The sequence below is a fragment of the Glycine soja genome, chromosome 9 (assembly GCF_004193775.1).
Source record: "Glycine soja cultivar W05 chromosome 9, ASM419377v2, whole genome shotgun sequence".
In the NCBI taxonomy this organism is placed as follows: Eukaryota; Viridiplantae; Streptophyta; class Magnoliopsida; order Fabales; family Fabaceae; genus Glycine; species Glycine soja.
The window spans coordinates 4,444,426-4,464,342 of record NC_041010.1 but is presented as its reverse complement, the minus strand read 5'-3'; the positions used below and the strand labels follow the sequence as shown (position 1 = coordinate 4,464,342).

General features: G+C 30.8%; 2 protein-coding genes across 2 annotated transcripts; one reads left to right on the top strand and one right to left on the bottom strand.

Moving 5' to 3' along the window:
* Positions 1 to 1,688: 1,688 nt before the first annotated feature.
* LOC114425508 (60S ribosomal protein L27-like) lies at positions 1,689 to 2,398 on the bottom strand. The gene has a single exon (XM_028392452.1). The coding sequence runs from the start codon at positions 2,321 to 2,323 to the stop codon at positions 1,916 to 1,918; it is 408 nt and encodes a 135-aa protein (XP_028248253.1). The 5' UTR covers positions 2,324 to 2,398; the 3' UTR covers positions 1,689 to 1,915.
* Positions 2,399 to 11,506: 9,108 nt separating this feature from the next.
* LOC114367508 (copper-transporting ATPase RAN1-like) lies at positions 11,507 to 19,664 on the top strand. The gene is made up of 9 exons (XM_028324698.1): positions 11,507 to 11,849; positions 13,303 to 13,908; positions 15,193 to 15,622; positions 15,832 to 16,157; positions 16,974 to 17,032; positions 17,131 to 17,473; positions 17,686 to 17,886; positions 17,995 to 18,252; positions 18,754 to 19,664. The coding sequence occupies exons 1-9, from the start codon at positions 11,589 to 11,591 to the stop codon at positions 19,228 to 19,230; spliced, it is 2,961 nt and encodes a 986-aa protein (XP_028180499.1). The 5' UTR covers positions 11,507 to 11,588; the 3' UTR covers positions 19,231 to 19,664.
* The last annotated feature ends 253 nt before the right edge of the window (positions 19,665 to 19,917 follow it).

Genomic DNA, 19,917 nt, shown 5'->3' with positions numbered 1-19,917 from the left:
TTTTGGATAAAATAAAAATACAATGACAATGAATGTAAACAAATATAAAAATACAAAAAAAAACAAAAAAGTTAATATCTCATAAATTTTCAATATTTTTATTTTCTAAAAACAAGAAATCAAACCAAACATGTTTTCAGAATTCTAATCTTTTGAAAAAAAAAACAATTTTCAAAAAATAAAACAAAAATGAAAATGCAAATCAAACACACCCTTAATTTTTTCTATTAACCAAAAAACATAAGATAAACAAACTTTTTTAAATAGCTTGGAACATTGTTTAAAATACTACTTAAATAACATTTTTTAAAATACTAACTTAAAATCTAACTCACCACACACTTTAATAAACTAAAAATCTCTTGGATGGTACCATCTTCAATACCGGCTAATTTTTCAGCTTCAAATTAGATTTTCAACTAATTTTATCAAAACTAAGAATCCCCACCCATCTCCGACAGTGTTTATGATGAACACACATTTCATTATTTTTTTAGCATTTCTATGATGAATATAGTAAAAATATAAAATATGAATTTAGTAAACTATATATATAAATTCACAATTAAAACCATCGAGATATATACTTCAGTGCTGCTATATAGCAGTTTTAAGATCAATGACTCGGCTCCACTATCCCATACTGATAACTGCGAGTCTACGATTCATACCTTTTAAAGGTAAGAAAAGGTCTAATAGCAAATACCATCCAAGCATCTTTCATCATGTCTTCACGCAAGTGTTTCAAAATATTAATCAAATCAATCAAACACACTTCTCGCAGTACCAATGCATCTCTCTTCAAAATCAAGTTCACCCAAAATAAATTCTACAAACTCTAAGACACCAAACACACTTTAAATGATACCACATTCTTCAATTAGCTAGCATCTAAATAATTGAGCAAGAATAGTAAGCAAAATTTTGAATTCGTTGCACCATTTTACAGTCATCAAGACACTGAGCAAAATTTGTTGCTGCTAAGTCACAAATGTAAGATTTGATGTCACATGTCTCACATGTGACTTATTAAGAACTAATAAATAAAAAATTGATTAATACAAACTAAATTGTAAATAAAGTGGAACAATTTATAAAGATCTAAAGACAAGTGATATTTGATGAGAATAGTGACTTTAACTGCTAATGCACATAAGGGAGAGTATTAGCCCCTCAATACCAATATTCCAATCAAATAACAATTATCTTTAGAAATTACTCCATTTACAAATTAGTCCATAATAATTAATTATTTATTTATTAGTCCTTATTCCTTAACAGAGATTAAATCCTACAGCAAAACCATCACCGAACCCACTTTAATAGATTATCCATATCAATGAATACTTGCAAGTTGCAACGAACAAACGAGGAAAATGGATTTCATTTCTCTAAATAACAGGATTCACTCGAGTGCAACGAACAATTTATAACCATTGATTAAAATCAATACCTGAAATTATGATTAAATGCAAAAGCAATTACAGCTGGATTATATAGTTGTTTAAATCTCACCATTCTTCAATCAAGGCTATAATTTCTCAATTTTTACTTTTCATAAAATAAAATTTTAGGGCAAATTAGCGTCTAACCATCGAAAGTCGAAACCTCATTTTCCCTAATTAAAATTTTAGGGTAACTTAGCGAGATCTAACAACACGCAAATCCGAAACCAAATTCATCAGAGATTCAGAATCACAATCACAAACACGCTTAATCTATAATCGCTCCAATTCAGCAACCAATTTTAAACAACATTAACCTATCATATCATCTCAATAAACCACCTTAATCATCCAATATGACCAAAATTTAACCAAAAATTCCAAAATCTAATCTCAACACAGCATTATAAAGTATCAATTAAAGCAAGATCCAAAAGCATTCGAATAACAAAACTCGATAAGATTACCGCTCAGAACCTGAGCTTGGTGAAGAACCACCGGTTCTTCCCGGTTTTGAACCTCTCCTCGAGGCGCTTCTTGGTCTCCTTGAGAGCAGTGACCTTCTTATCCTTCGCGTTGAGAACGTCGGGGTTAACCGCGTCCTTCAAGTCCACGTCAAGCGTGTAGCGCGTGGGCATGAGGTGCTGGTAGTTGACGAGCTTCACGAACGCCTTCACGCGCGACTTCTTCGCCGTCTTCTTCGCCGAGTCCTTCTTGATCACCTTCGCAGGGTACTTCTTTATCCCCGCCACCAAACAGTGGCCGTAGGGGCGCTCGCGAGTTCCTTCGTCGAAGGTTCGAACGATCACGGCTTTCTTGCCGGCGTAGCGTCCCTGAAGGACAATGACGGCCTTGTTTGGTTTCAGAAACTTCACCATTTTTGCGTTTGCGACCTCTCCTCCGTCTTTGCCGTCTCTCACTCTCTCTGACCTGAAGCTTTTGAACGAATGAAAGCTTTGGTAAGTTATAGAAACCCTAAAGTGTTGTATTGGGTTGTGTTGTGTTGTCCATCTCTTAGGTTTGGGCTTCCATTGGCCTTTTTGGTATGTGTTTTTTTAATGGTTGTTCTAGGGAGCTATAATTGTCACCCTCTTTTGCTATTGACACCACCACTTTTTGAAAATGAGGGCAAAAAGATAAAACAACCCCTAAGGCATTTTTCCTCACACCCACCCCTTCGGCCTTCCCTCTTCCCATCTGTCCAACTCCCTTCTTCTCACCCCCAAACTTCCATTTTCCATTTCCTTCTCCTTCTCCTTCTCCTTCTCCTTGGGCGACCCTTGCTCATATTCTCCTTCTCCTTTCGACCCATTTTGTTGTCATCTTCATCAAGATTTGTGGTTCTTCTGTATTTTTTTTTATCTCAACTTAAATATGATTTCGTTGTGTTATGGTTTGAAAGACACCACAAAATCATACTTTCCTTGTGTTTTTATTTGTTTTCACAAAACACACAATGCAAATTACTGGATCTAGTTTTAGAGATTTAAATGGGATGGGATGGGGAGAGTTTTTACAGCCATTACCTAATTGTGTATATTTTTTTGCCCCAACTCAAATACCACATGTGTTTTCCAACTCTCTGAATCAACGACTAATCTCGTTCACGATAGATTATTTCATCATATGTAAACACAATAATATCTTATACCACTTCATTAAAGTGATGATAAAGTGATAATAAAGTGATTTTTTATCGATCAAAATTACAATAAATTATAACAGAAATAATTTTAAAATAATTACATATAAGAAAATAATTATTATAGAAAGAACATAAAAAATAAAAACAAATTAAAAAAAAATAAACAATTGCAACAAGAAAGTATTATAACAAAGAAATTCTTATTTTCTATTTTTCAATTTTAAAATAATATTCAATTACTTATCATGCAAACATCATGATGCATGCATACATGTCAAATATTTAGCATAATAAAAAAGAAAAAAAATTATACACTATGAAACCATTTTAGGGTATCAAATGTAATAAATTTATTAACTTTTATAATAATTACTTTAAAAATTATTTTAACGATAATTTATAATTAAATAATAATATTAAACAATAAAATTGTTTTACAATTTTGATATATAACCATTAAACTCTAATAAAAAATAAAAACATAATGAATCCTTGAGTAAATCCAAATCACTCTCGATTAATTTGAAAAAAATTTAAAATAATCAAAGGAAAATTTGGAAAATAGAGAAATCATTATAACAATGATTTGTGACGAGAAAGAGATTATTATGGTAAAAAAAATTGAAAAAAAAAATAATTTGAAAATTTACAAGCAATTATCCCTACAATTCTTGATTCATCTCATGTGGTCTTTTTAGAGACTTTAGATCTAAATTTAAACCCAAAGATATCCTTAGTTTAGCCTATTTTCTTCTATTTTTGCATTCATATTAAGTTATTAATATGTGTTGTTTGTATTGTTTTTTTTAAGGTTAAATTACTCATTTGGTCCATATGATTTCATGATTTTTGTCGTTTTAGTCCCTATAGTTTAAAAGTGATCTTTTTAGTCTCTATAGTTTACATTTTAATTCTCTTTTAGTCATCCTAGTTTAAAAATATTCTTTTTAGTCATTATAATTTCTATTTTAATTTTCTTTTAGTTCCTATAATTTGAAAACTATAGAGACTAAAAAAGTAAGAATTATGAAACTAAATGGACTAAAAAAATCACTTTCAAAACTACAGGAATTAAAATATAAACTATAGAAATTAAAAAGACTACTTTCAAACTATAGAAACTAAAAAAATAAGAATGATAAAACATTGCAACCAAATGAGTAATTTAATTTTTTTTTTTTTTTTTACTATTAGCATGTATGGATGCTACTAATGAGTGAGGAAAAAAAGGCTTTTGTGGATGCCATGATTTACTATACATCACATTGTCATCTTTTTTATCTTCATTTTCATACGTACTTTCCCTACTATTTTGTCCATTGTTATTTCCTTTTCCTCCCACTTTTCTTTGTACTAATATTATATTCTTATATGTACGATCATTTCATATTTATATTTATTAACCTAACTAAAATAAGTAGTAAAATATTGGATAAATATAAATGTAACAAATTAAGAAGAAAAATGAAAAAAAAAATATGATGTTCAAAATCAAAACCAAACTTCAGAATTATATGAAAAATGAGTATTTTTTTTTATAGAAATAGGACTTTTCTATAAATATAGATTCAATATGTGATGTTCCATATAATTATTTGCCTTTATTTATGTTTCATTTATAATAATTGGTTTTTAAAATATTCTACTATTATATATAATTATATTATATATAATAAATGAATATTGAGTTATAGTATATTTTACTGAGCTTAATGATAATACAATGACAATGTAATTAAATAGTTTTGCACTGTCATCTTGAGACGTGTTATCATCATTCTTCCTGAAAATGGAGATCTAGGTCATCCAAAATGAAAGATAGGGTGGGGAACTGAGAGGTACGTGTTTTGTGGATTTTTCTGGATTGGTACTGGGTTGTTTGTTGCTCATAGGGCCTAAGGATTATGATGAATTTGTTAAATTCCTACTGAGTATTGACAAAAGGAGAGGGTGACTATTAAATTAATTTGACTATAGAAATATAGTGAGATTAACAATTTGACTAATTGTACAAAGATGAAAAGCAAATCACTTGTGTCTAGGGGTGTTCAAATAAGGTGGAATTCCACCTTGATGGTTAGAGTCTGCTTTTAAATTACAAACAACATTTTAGAAACTTGAAGATACTAATGGGAACTATTTGTTTGAGTTTTAGGTGTAAGAGGATCTTCTAGAGAGCTAGTTATTGATGATTGATGAAATTAAATCCATGGATATTGCAAAATGAAACGAAAGCATGAGAACTATTAATTGGGGAAACTTAATTAGTTACTTAATGTTATTTGTTTGTACCAAGTTTTTGTGGGACCAAAGATATAAAATAAGCTTTTTTGAGTTTCTTTAATTTGTTAATTGTATGGTTTTGAAACTGCAAAAGCATTGGCTTCCAATTGATGTGAAAGAAACATTAACATTGTTGTTTGAACATTATCTCTTTTCTTGTGAGGTAGTAGCAGAAGAACTAAACACTTCTGAGTTTCAGTTCCTCATGCTAAGGATTGTGTATTTGAGAACAAAAATGAAAACGAAACCAAGAGAGGAATCATCTGTAAATTGGAATTTATTAATTGGTCAAAGATAAAGTCTTCCAATTATCTTGTACTTGTCATGATAGCAAGGGATGTTCTTCTTGTCAACTTTTTGCATGCGAAAACCTCTGTAGATTCATGTATACAAAAAATCATTAAGTCTAATTAATAAGGGTGTAAGTACTCAATATTTGTGCTTAAAAGTTAAAATTGGTTCTTGTCTATATTACTACCAAATGATACGTAAGGAGAAACAATGTGGTAGTTGAAACTGGTCATGCTAATGTCATAACAGTTAGTTCATTCTTGAACAACACCAATATATATAGGAAATAAGACATGTAGCTTCCTGGACCAGGAAATCTGATCACGCTAATTACTCAATAAACAAATTGTATGTCCATTATTGCATTTTAAATTCACCACCATATCACGCTAATTAAGATCCTGGTATGGTCTCTATTGCTTAAACTTTTCTTAATGATGCTTCTCGTCAGAGGTATGTAGAAGAGTTAGACTATATTCCTTGTACTCTATTTATTAATGATACAATGTTGCTACTAAAATCTTGTTAGTGGTAATATGCCTTAGATTTTTCAATTTTTTTTTAACAATACAAAGTGCGCGTTAAGTCCAATTAGCATAATTAGAATTACAAAGATATTATTGAACTTAGTGCGCCTTTCTCACTTAACGAGAAATATCCATCAACATATTCCAATGGATATATATGTGAAAAATTACTGACAGATCTATCTATCGAAAATTACCGACAATCTTTTTTCGACGAATATTTTTGTCATAATTACCAATGAATAACAAAATTCTCTTGATTAAATTTTTCTACGAGTATTTTACCAACAAACTTGGATCCGTAGGAAATATTGAATTATTGATAGATCTTTGGAGTTACTGATGGATTTGTGTTATCAAAAATATTTTTTTTTTATAAAAAAAAAGAATTGGTAAAAGTAAATTCTTGTAAAGAATTATTTGGAAGAAAATAATGCTGATAGTTTTTTTTTTCCTTTTATAAATAAAATGCTGATAGTTGGGATGTATGTTTTGGAATTATATTATTCAATTCATACGTCTTATCAAACAATATTATTCATACGATATTTGTTAAAACCCTTTTAACACTATTTTCTTTATCTCTTCATGGATAATTCAGGCATCACACGAATTCCTCTCTCATTTTTATGAAAATATGTTATAGAAAATTAATGTGCAAACTAACATTTCTCTATGTATATACATTGTTAATATTGTGGAAGTTATTATGATAACAAAGCAGAAATTGATGTTGATTATTCTAAAAAAAAGAAATTGATGTTGATTTGTCAACCCATGACTATAATATTGTATACGGACAAACAAGCTAAGCTCATAACACAGACAATTGGGCATTTTAATGAATATTTAAGGCAAATTATGAATGCTTTTATTTGTATGATTTTTCTTCTTTTTTTTTGTTGTTTTTCTATTTTTAGATTTTTTTTTTTTGAAGTTTAGATAGGCCAGATCTGCTAAATTCACTAGTATTGTTTTCTTTCTACTCATTATTAAAGTGAGTTGAATTAGATTGATTGGTTAAGAGTTTATGATATTCATTTATGAAGTAAGTAACTCTTTGTCTAGGCCAACTTGCATGAGTTACATTAGCCTATGTCGATAGTTCCAATTCCAACATTTTATTGTCTAACATTAGCACTTTGTTTGTTTCAAGGAAAAAATAGAAAGAAGAAAGAAAGAAAAATAGGAAGGAAAAAATTAATACTATAAGCTCACATAAAAGTTTTCTTTACTTAAATGAAGAGAAAACTCAAATTTTAAAGAAATAATTTATGCATTTCAATTTTACAAATATTTATCTCTCTCTATTGTTTTTTTTGTAAAGACACTTATTTATCTTTAATGTACATATTTTTTTTCATCTTATAAGGATAAAATATACATTTTTCATTAATTAAATATCACGTTTGAACTCACACTCTAATATTTTGAGAAAAATATATAAACCACAAAACTACGAGAGAGAGTAGCATGATAAAATAGACATTAAATCACTTATTCATCATCTTTATTTTTTTTATGCCAAAACTGAATTTTTTATACATTTTTTCTTCATATAAATAACTTCAATATTTATTCCTTTTCTACTTTTTTTCTTCTCACGTGCAATCTAAACTTGGCGTACGTATTTGAACAAAATATATTTTAAATAAAAAATACATTATCCTTGAGTGTCTCTTTGGAAAGTAAAGTCATGGTGAAGTAGTTACGAAAGGGAAAGAAATGCAACAGCCAACAACAGTGGCGAATGAAAGTTGAACTTGAATCGGTGGTTGAGGAATAAGAAGGTCAAGCATACTACAATGTTTTTAAGTAACCATGCACTTGTAATTAAACTATTTCACTCCTTGCTACCATTCCAAAATATTTTTAAGTTTTGGTAGATTGACTGTAAAATTAATCCTTCATCCAAAGCTTAGATATATTTAAAAAAAATTGCCCATTTTTACAATGTATTATTTAGGAATAAAACTTAAATTCTCCACCAGAAAGTCAATCGAATGTTATCAACTAAATTATTTTTATTATATTTAATTCTTCAACTCTTTGTTGAACGAAATATTCAAATTTAATGTTCAATCCTGCTTCAAATAGGATTATCTTTAAGAAAAAAACATGTGGATAAAAAATATAGAAAAATCAATTAACTTGAAATTTCCTGAGTGTATTTCAATTGAACTTAACTGTTTTGAAGAGAGATTTACTTTAAACTATAAAATGTTGTAGTTATTAATTAAGGGATAAGTATGTTTTTATTCATGTAATTTCCCGCCTTTATAATTTTGGTTTATGTAATTTTTTTGTTTATTTTTAGTTGATGTAAGTTTGTATTTTTTTAATTTTAATTTTTGTAAGTTTTTTGTTTTTTTAGTCTTTTTAAGATTCCATTTTTTTCATTTTCTTGTAAGTTCATATTTATAGGGACTAAAATTGAAAAAAAAATATAAACTTAGAGAACCAAAATTGAAAAAACATAAACTTATAAATACTAAAAATGAAAAAAAAAACAAATTACAATGATGAAAATTAAAAAAAAAAACACAAATTGAAAAAGTATGAAGTTCCATGAACTAAAAATATAATTAAACATTAACTAAAAAAACTAGTAGATATAAGATGGGATAATAATTCTTTTTGAGCAAATTACAACAACATCTCATAAGTTTTTGTGTAATTATACAATGGTTCTCTACTTTTTTTATTATTACATTCACCTCTTTTATAAGTAATATTAGTGTAATATTTAACATGATATCAAGGTAACATTGAGAAATGTCATTGTAATATTTTCTAACACATAAAGAAGTATTAGTATAATATTTTTAAACTTAAAAGAAAGTCAGTGTAGAAAAATACAAAAAGAATAAAATTACGTCTAATTTGATACTAAAATTTGTTAGAGTAATTTACTCTTCTTTTTAATCTAGGATAATAAATTTATAAGCATTTATGAGAAGTAATCTCACTTGACTAAAGAAAAATTATCGAGTAAATTATAGGTACATCTTTTGTGTTTTTTTTTTTAAATTGCACTCACCACTCCTCTTTTTTCACCTTACAAAAAATTCTTAATTGTTTAGTTCACATTATATTTAGATTTCCTCCCTCTTAAACATCAATTAATAATTTAACAAAAATAGATATATGTTGATTACATGACTTTTAATAAAAATTTATGTCTAAAATACTCTCATTTTTTCCTCTAAACTCCATGAAAACACATGTCACCATTTTCAACCTCAAAATATTTTAACACTCTTTTTTTTCTTTCTTTCTCTAATTGGATTTGAACTCAGTTTTTTGTTGAACGTAAACCTAACTTATTGGTACGCATGTGTTAATACCTTTTCTTCTTCTTCTTTTTTAGTACAATTTTTTTGGTGCATGTTGGGTTGTTTGATTGATGCGTTTTTGTTGGACGTGTATCCCTACAATGCCTATTTATTGCAATATGGTCTTTTGCTTCAAATTTTAGTATTTTGCTCCTGCATCTGTGTTTTTTAACTCCTTTTTTTGAAACATTTATTTTTTATGACTATGTATTTGATATAATGTTTCAATAAAAAATTACATCTTTTTCAAATATTAGCAATAACGAAGTAAGAGTTAAATATTAAAGGAAAAACTATGATTACTTTTAAGAAATATCCATTCACAGGGTCAATTTTTTACAAAGATGTTATGATAATTTCGCTTGTTCACATATTTCAATTGACATTAGTTAACAATATTAACATAAGAGAATAAAAGTAATGTAAAAAAAAGGAAGAATATAAGGTACAATTTGAGAAAAACACAAGTGATGCGAGTATAATTTACTCAAATTAATAATATAGTAATATTTTCTCAACAAAAATTTCTCATACTTATGTTATTTGATATTTTTTAGGAATATTAATTTTTATTGATTGATTCAACCATAAAAACAAAAAAATGATTCGATAAAATAAATATAAACTAAAACTTTGCTAGTATTTTATTGAATAATTTATTTTGATGTATAATAGTATATGTTATAAAATGCATCAAAATATCAAATGTAGAATATATAGATGAATATCTAATTTAAAATTTTGACGAGTATAGTTAAAACTAGCTAGTGTATCATAATTCAATAGTTAATTTTAAAAAATCATTTCATACAAAATTATTAACCAGTGTCACATACTCCTGTAATAATAATTTCTCTTCATATATTTATTACAAATTTAATTAGAACATATTTACAATGTAAATGTATTTTACATTTTTATCTAATTATGAAATACTACATATAATAAAATAATTTATAGTTAGTTAGAAGTACAAAATTCTTTACACTAACGATATAGTAGTATTAAAATTAAACTCATTTAGTATTATCAGATGCTTAAAAAATTGGGTCCATATTACTTTACCTTCACTTGATAGCGTACCAAATTACAACACAAAATTGGTTCAAAATGGCAGATTTAGAGAGAAAAGAAAAGGTGTAATAAAAACACAATTTTTTATGTTCTCTTTCAGTATAAAATGATAGAACACACCATTTTTTTTTATATCTATGGAATGTGCCTGATTTTCTCTCTCTAAATTTGTGAAGAAACTGAGGAAAGAAGTGAGAGTTAATTAAACAATGACAAAAAAGATATCATTTGTTTGTTTTATTTGATTATAATTTTTTATTCAATTAAATAAGTGAAAAAATATTTTTATTATTTTCCATTTACCTTAATATAAATAAGATCTTAATGGATATGTACTATTGATATTAATTTTTTTTAATTATATTAAAAATCAAATTTAATAATATAACCTTTAAGATAATCATTATCAAAATCAACAACTTATCATATATAGAACTAATCAGTATAAAAATGTATTCAGTTTTTTTTTCTTTGTTTTCCATTTTTTGCTTTTAGTATTTTTTTCTCGCGGACACACGCAAACGTGTAGTACAACGAACTTGTTCGTGGAAGTACAACGGACGCAGTCGGAATTCAACAAAAAGTCCAAGGGCAAAACCGGAAACAAAACCGCCCTCAATTCCTCGTTTTCCACCTGATTTTAAGACCTGTCGCGTTATTATTTAAGTAAACTAAAATAATTAAACCGATAAGTCGTTCTTAATTGGTATTAGTGATATTAAATTGGATTCCAAATCTTGAGTTGGAGTCTTCTAAAGAAAAAAAAGAAAAAAGTTGGGAAAAGAGAATTACACAAATGAAAAAAATAGTGAATATCTTGTATTAATAAGATTAAAAAAACTAAAATAATTAAACCATTAATATAAATATCTGCTATAAAAATTGTTACTCTCGCAACTTCGCCATCGAAATATTTTTCCTTTTTTTTTTTTTAACTTTTCTCTCGCTTTACAATTTATTCTGTTTTTATTTTTTTTTCTCTCACTCGATGGCGCCGGGAATCAGAGGCCTGCAGCTGACTTCCCTCGCCGGCGACTCCGATGAGCTCGAGGACGTGCGGCTCTTGGACTCCTACGACGAAATCGACGGCGGAGCGAGGCGGATTCAGGTGTCGGTCACCGGAATGACCTGCGCCGCTTGCTCCAATTCCGTCGAATCAGCTCTCAAATCACTCGACGGAGTCATCAGCGCCTCTGTCGCGTTGCTTCAGAACAAAGCCGACGTCGTTTTCAATTCGGCTCTGCTCAAGGTTCGTCTCTCTCGTACTTATTTTCTTTTGCATCGTTTACTGCTTCGGAAAATTGAACTTGCTTGAAGTGTTAGCTGACTAAGATTTAATTAGGTCTTGTTTGGATATACTAAAATCTACTGTAATTCTTTGCAGTAAGCACTTGTAGTAGAAAAAAATTAAGGAGATAAAAGAAGATAAAGTGAATTGAACTTATGTGATAATAAGTTAAAATTAACTTATATATAGAAGCTCTCTCAGTTAATTGCTAGAAAACCTGAGCTGCATAACTTGATTTTAATTTATGGGGAATTTTAAATTAAGGAGCACTGCATTTTTATCTTCTTTTTTTCTTTTTCTCTCGTACTTAGAAATTTATTTGAATAAACTTTAATGTGAGTTTGTTTTAATGTATTTTTCTACAGACTACAGCACACTAATTAAGGAAGTAAAAATGAGAGTTCTTTTTATTGGAATGCGCTCCATATAATTTCCAATAAAATATTTCTCCTTTTAATTCCTTAATCATGTTAGCAAGACCCTTTCTTAAAAAATCTCAATTCATTAATTGTTATCTCTCCGGGAAAAAGAGTCTCGAGAGTATTTTCCGTTATGATTTTTCGGTTTTACCGTTTAGTTATTTGCTTTTTAAATTTTTTTTTTGCCTTAATTGATTGTATGGCTTCTGTTTGGTCAAAATTGCGTTTAACGTTTTGTATTGAGATGCGTGCTCATTAAATCAGTAATCATGCTGTTGGTTATCTCGTTATCCTCTTTTTCCCGGTGAATTTTGTCTGCTTTCTATATTTATTGCTTTGGCTCGCTGGTGTTGCAGTTAAGTGGACATTTATTTACTGTCTGCCTGTTAGGAATGATATAACTTTTTCTCTGGCATACATTCTCCAACTCAGCTTTTAAAGTGTGCATATAGTAATTGCAATTGTTTTTGTTAGTTATGACTGCAGTGGATTTTTTTTTGTGTGTGTGTGTGTTTTATTTTGATATGAAATCACGGTTTTTTGGGCTCTTCGGTTACAGACTTACAGGTTATTCCTGTGTAATGTTTTCTGTTATGATGTTGAGTAAAATTGATGTGAAGTTTCTTCTCACAGCTTTTTTCTACTGCATGTACATTCCTATATCGACGACTCATGATAATTTATATTCATAAAACTTTAACTGATATCTATCTTCCTCTCATTTAACTCATTCACTTTGTGCATATTATTGCTTTTGTGGTGAGATATCATAATTTGGTCAGTAAGGCAGGATTCCTTCAACCATCTGGTTCTGCTACTACTGAAGTATGCAATATTATTGTTACACTGATGCATGTTAAGTGATGATGAGCCAGCTATATTCGTATATTAATTGAATAAAAACATAATGTTTCTTAAGTGATTTGTGTGAAATAGTACTGGAAGCTTGTATTTGATAGATATTGAGTTATGTGTTCAAATCTGTCATATTCCAGGATGAAGACATAAAAAATGCAATTGAAGATGCTGGGTTTGAAGCAGACATATTACCTGAATCCAGTACAGTTGCACATGAAACCCTGGTGGGACAGTTCACAATTGGAGGTATGACATGTGCAGCATGTGTAAATTCTGTTGAAGGTATTTTAAGAAATCTTCCAGGGGTCAAAAGGGCTGTTGTAGCTTTGGCTACTTCATCAGGTGAAGTTGAATATGATCCCAGTGTAATTAGTAAAGATGATATAGTCAACGCAATTGAAGATTCTGGTTTTGATGGTTCATTTATAGAAAGCAATGAGCAGGATAAAATAATTTTAGGGGTGGTTGGTGTGTACAGTCTGATCGACACACAAGTTTTAGAAGGCATTCTTAGCAGCACAAAAGGAGTAAGGCAGTTTCATTTTGACAAGGTTTCAGGTGAATTGGATGTTCTGTTTGATCCTGAAGTTCTCAGTTCTAGATCCGTAGTTGATGCAATCCAGGAGGGAAGCAATGGAAAGTTTAAATTACATGTTAGAAGCCCTTATACAAGAATGGCTTCTAAAGACGTTGAGGAGATCTCAACCATATTTCGGCTCTTCATCTCCAGTCTGTTTCTTAGTGTGAGTATTTTTTAAATTCTCAATTCATATAACAATCATATAGTTTCATTGTATTTCCTTTTTTTTTCTTTATTTGTATTCCTTTCCATCTAACTTTGATCTCTATGGATACATAAAATCACGTCAAAATTCTTGTTAGATTATGTACTGACACTGAAAACAGCTACATATTATTTGCGTAAAGTTGTGAACTGTGCTTTATCTTGAAAACACATTTACACTAATATTTGGAGTAAATGTCTTGTCTATTCATAGAAACATATTCTTAGATATATTGCATTTGAGGAAGGAAAAATAGAGCTGTAAAGGAGATACAGGGGATTGGGATAGAAATCATTTATTGCTGCAGTATTCTCAAACATTAAGGCATTCTACCATCTGTTGGGACTCTGCAATTGTCAAATCCGATAAACATATGCTTCATGGGGAATTAATACATACACTAATTTCACATAAATAAAAGAGGTGTTTTTTCATAATATCATGTCATCTTCTCTTCATGAAAAATTTATATACAGAAACACAAGATTTGATGTTGCTCAGTTGCTGACAGGAAAAAACGATCCTATTCAAAATTTGAGTCTGTATACTGTGTTAACACCCCCTTGTGTTTTTAGGTTCTTGTTTGATCTTTTGAACAAGGTTATCAAACTCGAGAGTTTACGCAGACTTGTGAGAATTTCATAGACTCGACTCGTGGACTCAACTCGTAGACTCGTAAGAGTCTACTTCATATAAAAATAATAACAAAATATCTATAAATAACATACTAATTAAACATTTCAACAATATAATAAAGCAAAATAGTAAATCATAAAGTTCAGAATATTTAAATAATCAAGTCTAGTAATAATACATCACTACTAGACAATAACTTGTAGAGGTTATAGTAGTAGTAGATGATTTTCATTGAGGATTTGATATTATTAGAGAACAAGAGTTTGATATTATTAAAGGTGAGAATTTTGTATTTGAGAATAACACGCTAAATGAAGGTATGTTGAATGCTAAACAGACAGAAAACAATAAAAAATAACTTACATTTTGATTTAATCTTTTTAACTTGCTAACTCGTTGACTCGGTGGTAAACTCGAGAGTCTATCGAGTTTACTTAGAGTTTATAGAGTTTACTCAGAGTCCATTAAAAAAAAGAGTTTACTCAAGAGTCAACTCGCAGAGTACAAGTGCACTCGTAAACTCGTAAGAGTTAGTGAATTAACTCGAGAGTTTGATAACCATGCTTTTGAATGTATTTTTACTCAATGCATGGTTGCATGTTTCAGATTCCTCTCTTCTTCATGAGGGTAGTTTGTCCTCATATTCCACCATTCTATTCCTTGTTACTTTGGCGATGTGGGCCTTTCCTCATGGGTGATTTGTTGAAATGGGCATTGGTGAGTGTCATCCAATTTGTGATTGGCAAGCGCTTCTACATTGCAGCCGGCAGAGCTCTTCGAAATGGTTCTACAAACATGGATGTCCTGGTTGCTGTGGGAACTACTGCTTCCTACATTTATTCTGTTTGTGCTCTTCTATATGGTGCTCTTACTGGATTTTGGTCTCCAACTTACTTTGAAACAAGTGCTATGCTCATAACATTTGTATTGTTGGGCAAGTATTTGGAATGCCTTGCCAAGGGAAAGACATCTGATGCTATCAAGAAATTAGTAGAACTTGCTCCTGCAACAGCTTTACTAGTTGTTAAAGATAAAGGTGCATATGACTTTCATTCTATTTGCTTTGTTTTATTAATAAAAAAGGGATATGAAACATATTTGGCATTGATTATCTTATATGTAGGTTCCCTTAAAAAAGAATCTTATATGTAGGTTGAAAGATCATAAATCATAAATGAATTTTATGACATATGTCATGTTCTGGGTGAAATTGATGACAACAACTAAAATTATATTGATTTTTAGGCGGTAAATCTATTGAAGAAAGGGAAATTGATTCTTTGCTTGTTCAACCTGGGGACACATTGAAAGTTCTTCCTGGTGCAAAGGTTCCTGCTGATGGTATTGTTACTTGGGGATCAAGTTATGTAAATGAGAGCATGGTAACTGGTGAATCTGTACCTATTATGAAGGAGGTGAATGCTTCCGTTATTGGAGGCACAATAAATTTGCATGGCGTCCTTCACGTAGAAGCTACCAAAGTAGGATCTGATACAGTTTTGAGTCAGATTATTAGTTTGGTTGAGATGGCCCAGATGTCCAAAGCTCCCATCCAGAAGTTTGCTGATTATGTAAGTATATTGGTCATGGTTGTGTTTGTCTATGTTGCACTTGGGATGCCTTTTATGTTTTGGTGGAGTTACTTTCATAGTGTATGCCTTTTGCTTAGAGTATTTTGTGATAAAGAAAGGATTAGCTTGTGAAATAGTTCTCAGTTCAGTCAAATGTTTCATGTTTCAGGGTGACCTGGCATATTTTTTCCCTTCAAATATTGCAATTCTTGTTATTTTGTCAATTCCAATTGTTAAGTTATATTTACCACCCTGATATAACTTTATATATATATATATATATATATATATATATATATATATATATATATATATATATATGTTATGGCGATATAGAGAGACGGATGGTAATAGTGGTTCATGAATGGATTGTAGTTCTACTGTGGTTGTTACTTTATATTTTGTTAAGTGAAACTTGGGGAAGCTGGCATACCCTCATCCTAAAAAAAGATACATCGAGCAGAAAGGAATCGACATTTAGTCTGTTGTTTGACTGTTTTGTGGCTAATCTGGTTAAGCTTGTAAATTTGGGGTAGTCTTTTGAAGCTTCTATGATCACTGAAAATTGGGGTGTTAATGAATGTAGTTATTCCAATTTGTGGCTTTCATCCTAAATGTAGGGGCTGTTTTTGCTTGCTCATCATTTTCAAAAATTCTCTCCCTCTCTCTCTCTCTCTCTCTCTCTATCTATCTATCTATCTCTCTCTCTATCTCTCTCATTTTTGGTTGATTGTATTACATTGAGTAGTTGATTGGTCCATAGATGATTGAACAAATATTAGATATGAACTTAAGTTCCATTCTCTTGGTTTGCAGGTAGCAAGCATATTTGTTCCTACGGTTGTTTCTTTAGCATTATTGACACTATTGGGTTGGTAAGGTCATCTTAACTGGTTTGGGCATATAAATAGATGTTGGCTTCTAATGTGATTGGAATGCTTATTCCTACTTCTTTTTAAATTTGGATCTATAGGTATGTTGCTGGGTCTATTGGAGCTTACCCAGAAGAATGGCTGCCAGAAAATGGAAATCACTTTGTTCTTGCCCTAATGTTCGCAATATCTGTAGTAGTGATTGCATGTCCCTGTGCACTTGGCTTGGCAACACCAACAGCTGTCATGGTGGCAACAGGGGTTGGGGCTAACAATGGAGTGTTAATTAAAGGAGGAGATGCCTTGGAAAGGGCTCAGAGGGTGAAGTATGTGATATTTGATAAAACAGGCACTCTAACTCAGGGAAAAGCCACTGTTACTGCTGCCAAGACATTCACAGGAATGGAACGTGGAGAATTTCTTAAATTGGTGGCTTCTGCTGAGGTGAATTTCAATTTTCTCAGACAGCTTAACTTCTCGCATAGTGTTATGGCATGCCATCATGGCATGAGGAACAAGATTATAGTAGATTAACAAATCATAATTTCTTCTTATATGTTTGATTATCAGAAAATTATGCCCTTCTATTTATTGTTTGATGCCATTAAGGGAACCAATTATGACTTGTTATATTTCATTTTAATTTTATGATTCAGGCTAGCAGTGAACACCCACTAGCAAAAGCAATTTTAGCATATGCACGCCATTTTCATTTCTTTGATGACTCTTCTGCTACTACTGGTACCGAGAATGATGCCAAAACTGATGCAAAGTCTGGGTGGCTTTTTGATGTCTCAGACTTCTTTGCTCTTCCTGGAAGAGGTGTTCAATGTTTTATAGATGGGAAGCATATTTTGGTATGTCCTTTTACTTTCCTAATATGGTTGTCTTGATCTCTACATACTGTGGGATTTGCTTCTTACTTTCCTAAGAGTTTCTTAACCAAGGAAATTTGTCCTCAATAGGTTGGTAACAGGAAGTTGATGGAGGAAAATGGCATAGATATTTCAACAGAAGTCGAAAATTTTGTGGTAGAGCTGGAAGAAAGTGCAAAGACAGGGATACTGGTAGCATATAATGATATATTAACTGGAGCCTTGGGGATTGCAGACCCACTAAAGAGAGAGGCTGCTGTAGTCATAGAGGGCCTCCAGAAAATGGGTGTCAAACCTGTTATGGTTACAGGAGATAACTGGAGAACAGCTCGCGCTGTTGCCAAGGAGGTTTGTATAATTTGTAGTATGCTTTATTTGCATTCGCCATTAAAATCTGTGTTCTGACTTCTGATAACTATTGGAGTGTAATTTCAAAGGCTATGCTTCTAGGATCAGCTTTCAACTACTGTAATCTTGCCTGTACAAAGAAGACCAATAAACATACAAGTATTGTAGTTTTGGTGTTTAGTAGGAAAATTGAATTGAATTGTAGAAAAGGCATGATTGAAATCAAGGGATGAAAAAGCTTGATACCTATAATTGGCGTTCTTCTTTTTGAGCAGGCCTACTCTTGGTTTTCTTATTCATAACTATAGTATAGTTGAAAGAACTGGTGTAACTTATATGTTTTACTCGTTAGTTACCAGTTTCTTTAGCTCTCTATTGTGAATTATAAAACCAATTGTCTGTTTAAAGCAAAATTTACTTACGTATTGAGTTGCACCATAAAATTTATATAAAAGTTGATGTTGTCGTCAAACTTGTGTTAACAAACGTATTGTATGACAGGTTGGCATCCAAGATGTTAGGGCAGAGGTTATGCCAGCAGGAAAAGCTGACGTTGTACGTTCATTCCAAAAAGATGGGAGCATAGTTGCAATGGTGGGTGATGGTATCAATGATTCTCCTGCATTAGCTGCTGCTGATGTTGGTATGGCGATTGGGGCAGGAACTGACATTGCAATAGAAGCTGCTGAGTATGTCCTCATGAGAAATAGCTTGGAAGATGTAATCACAGCCATCGATCTTTCACGGAAGACCTTTACTCGTATTCGATTGAATTACGTGTTTGCCATGGCTTACAATGTTGTGGCTATACCAGTTGCTGCTGGTGTGTTTTATCCTTCACTGGGGATCAAGCTGCCACCATGGGTTGCTGGTGCATGCATGGCTCTCTCTTCTGTAAGTGTCGTATGCTCTTCTTTGCTTCTCAAAAGATATAGAAGACCCAGACTTACTACAATACTTGAAATAGTTGTAGAATAACGAGAAAGGAATGAAACCTACTAGCGTCGGCCTAGTAGTGGGGGAGATTTGTGTAGTTTGGACGAGATTTTTTTTTTTTAGAAAAATCTCGTCATCATTGTACACACACAAAAAAGTGAGAGAAAGAAATGAGAATAATCATTGTAGGTTTTAGCTTGTGAGGGTACAAATGACTTTTGATCGGAACTTGTAATTCAAGTTTTGTGCATGTTCCGTCCAGTTGTGCTGTTGTAACTGTAGTCTGTAGTAGCTGCCAAATGCCAATTAATTGTAAATTGTACTTTGACTGTAATTGGTGTGGCACTCTCCCCTCCAATACACACAATTTCACTCGTCTTTATTTATGCGTAACTTCTTCCATGGAGCCATCCATATATACAAAAGCAAAGAGGTTGATGAGATCTTTCCAACCTCGTGAGGGACTTGTGTTTTAATACTACTTACGACAGTGTTCCTTTGAATTTGTCAACAGTTTTTCTAATATATACCAAGTACTGGTTAATTTATATATATATATATATATATATATATATATATATATATATATATATATATATATATATATATATATATAAGCACTGGTTAAGAATCAAGAAGAAAACTCTTATGGTATGGTATGTTTGATCAAGGAAGAAAATGAAATAAAAGAAAAGAGTAAATACTCAGATAATTTTAGTAGTTTGGTAA

Excerpts from the sequence above, each read along its gene's own strand:
- LOC114425508 (XM_028392452.1), bottom strand. The coding sequence starts at position 2,323 with ATGGTGAAGTTTCTGAAACCAAACAAGGCCGTCATTGTCCTTCAGGGA.
- LOC114367508 (XM_028324698.1), top strand. The coding sequence starts at position 11,589 with ATGGCGCCGGGAATCAGAGGCCTGCAGCTGACTTCCCTCGCCGGCGAC. Across the intron at positions 15,623-15,831 it reads ACTAGTTGTTAAAGATAAAG|GCGGTAAATCTATTGAAGAA; the intron begins GTGCATATGACT and ends ATTGATTTTTAG. Across the intron at positions 16,158-16,973 it reads TCCAGAAGTTTGCTGATTAT|GTAGCAAGCATATTTGTTCC; the intron begins GTAAGTATATTG and ends CTTGGTTTGCAG.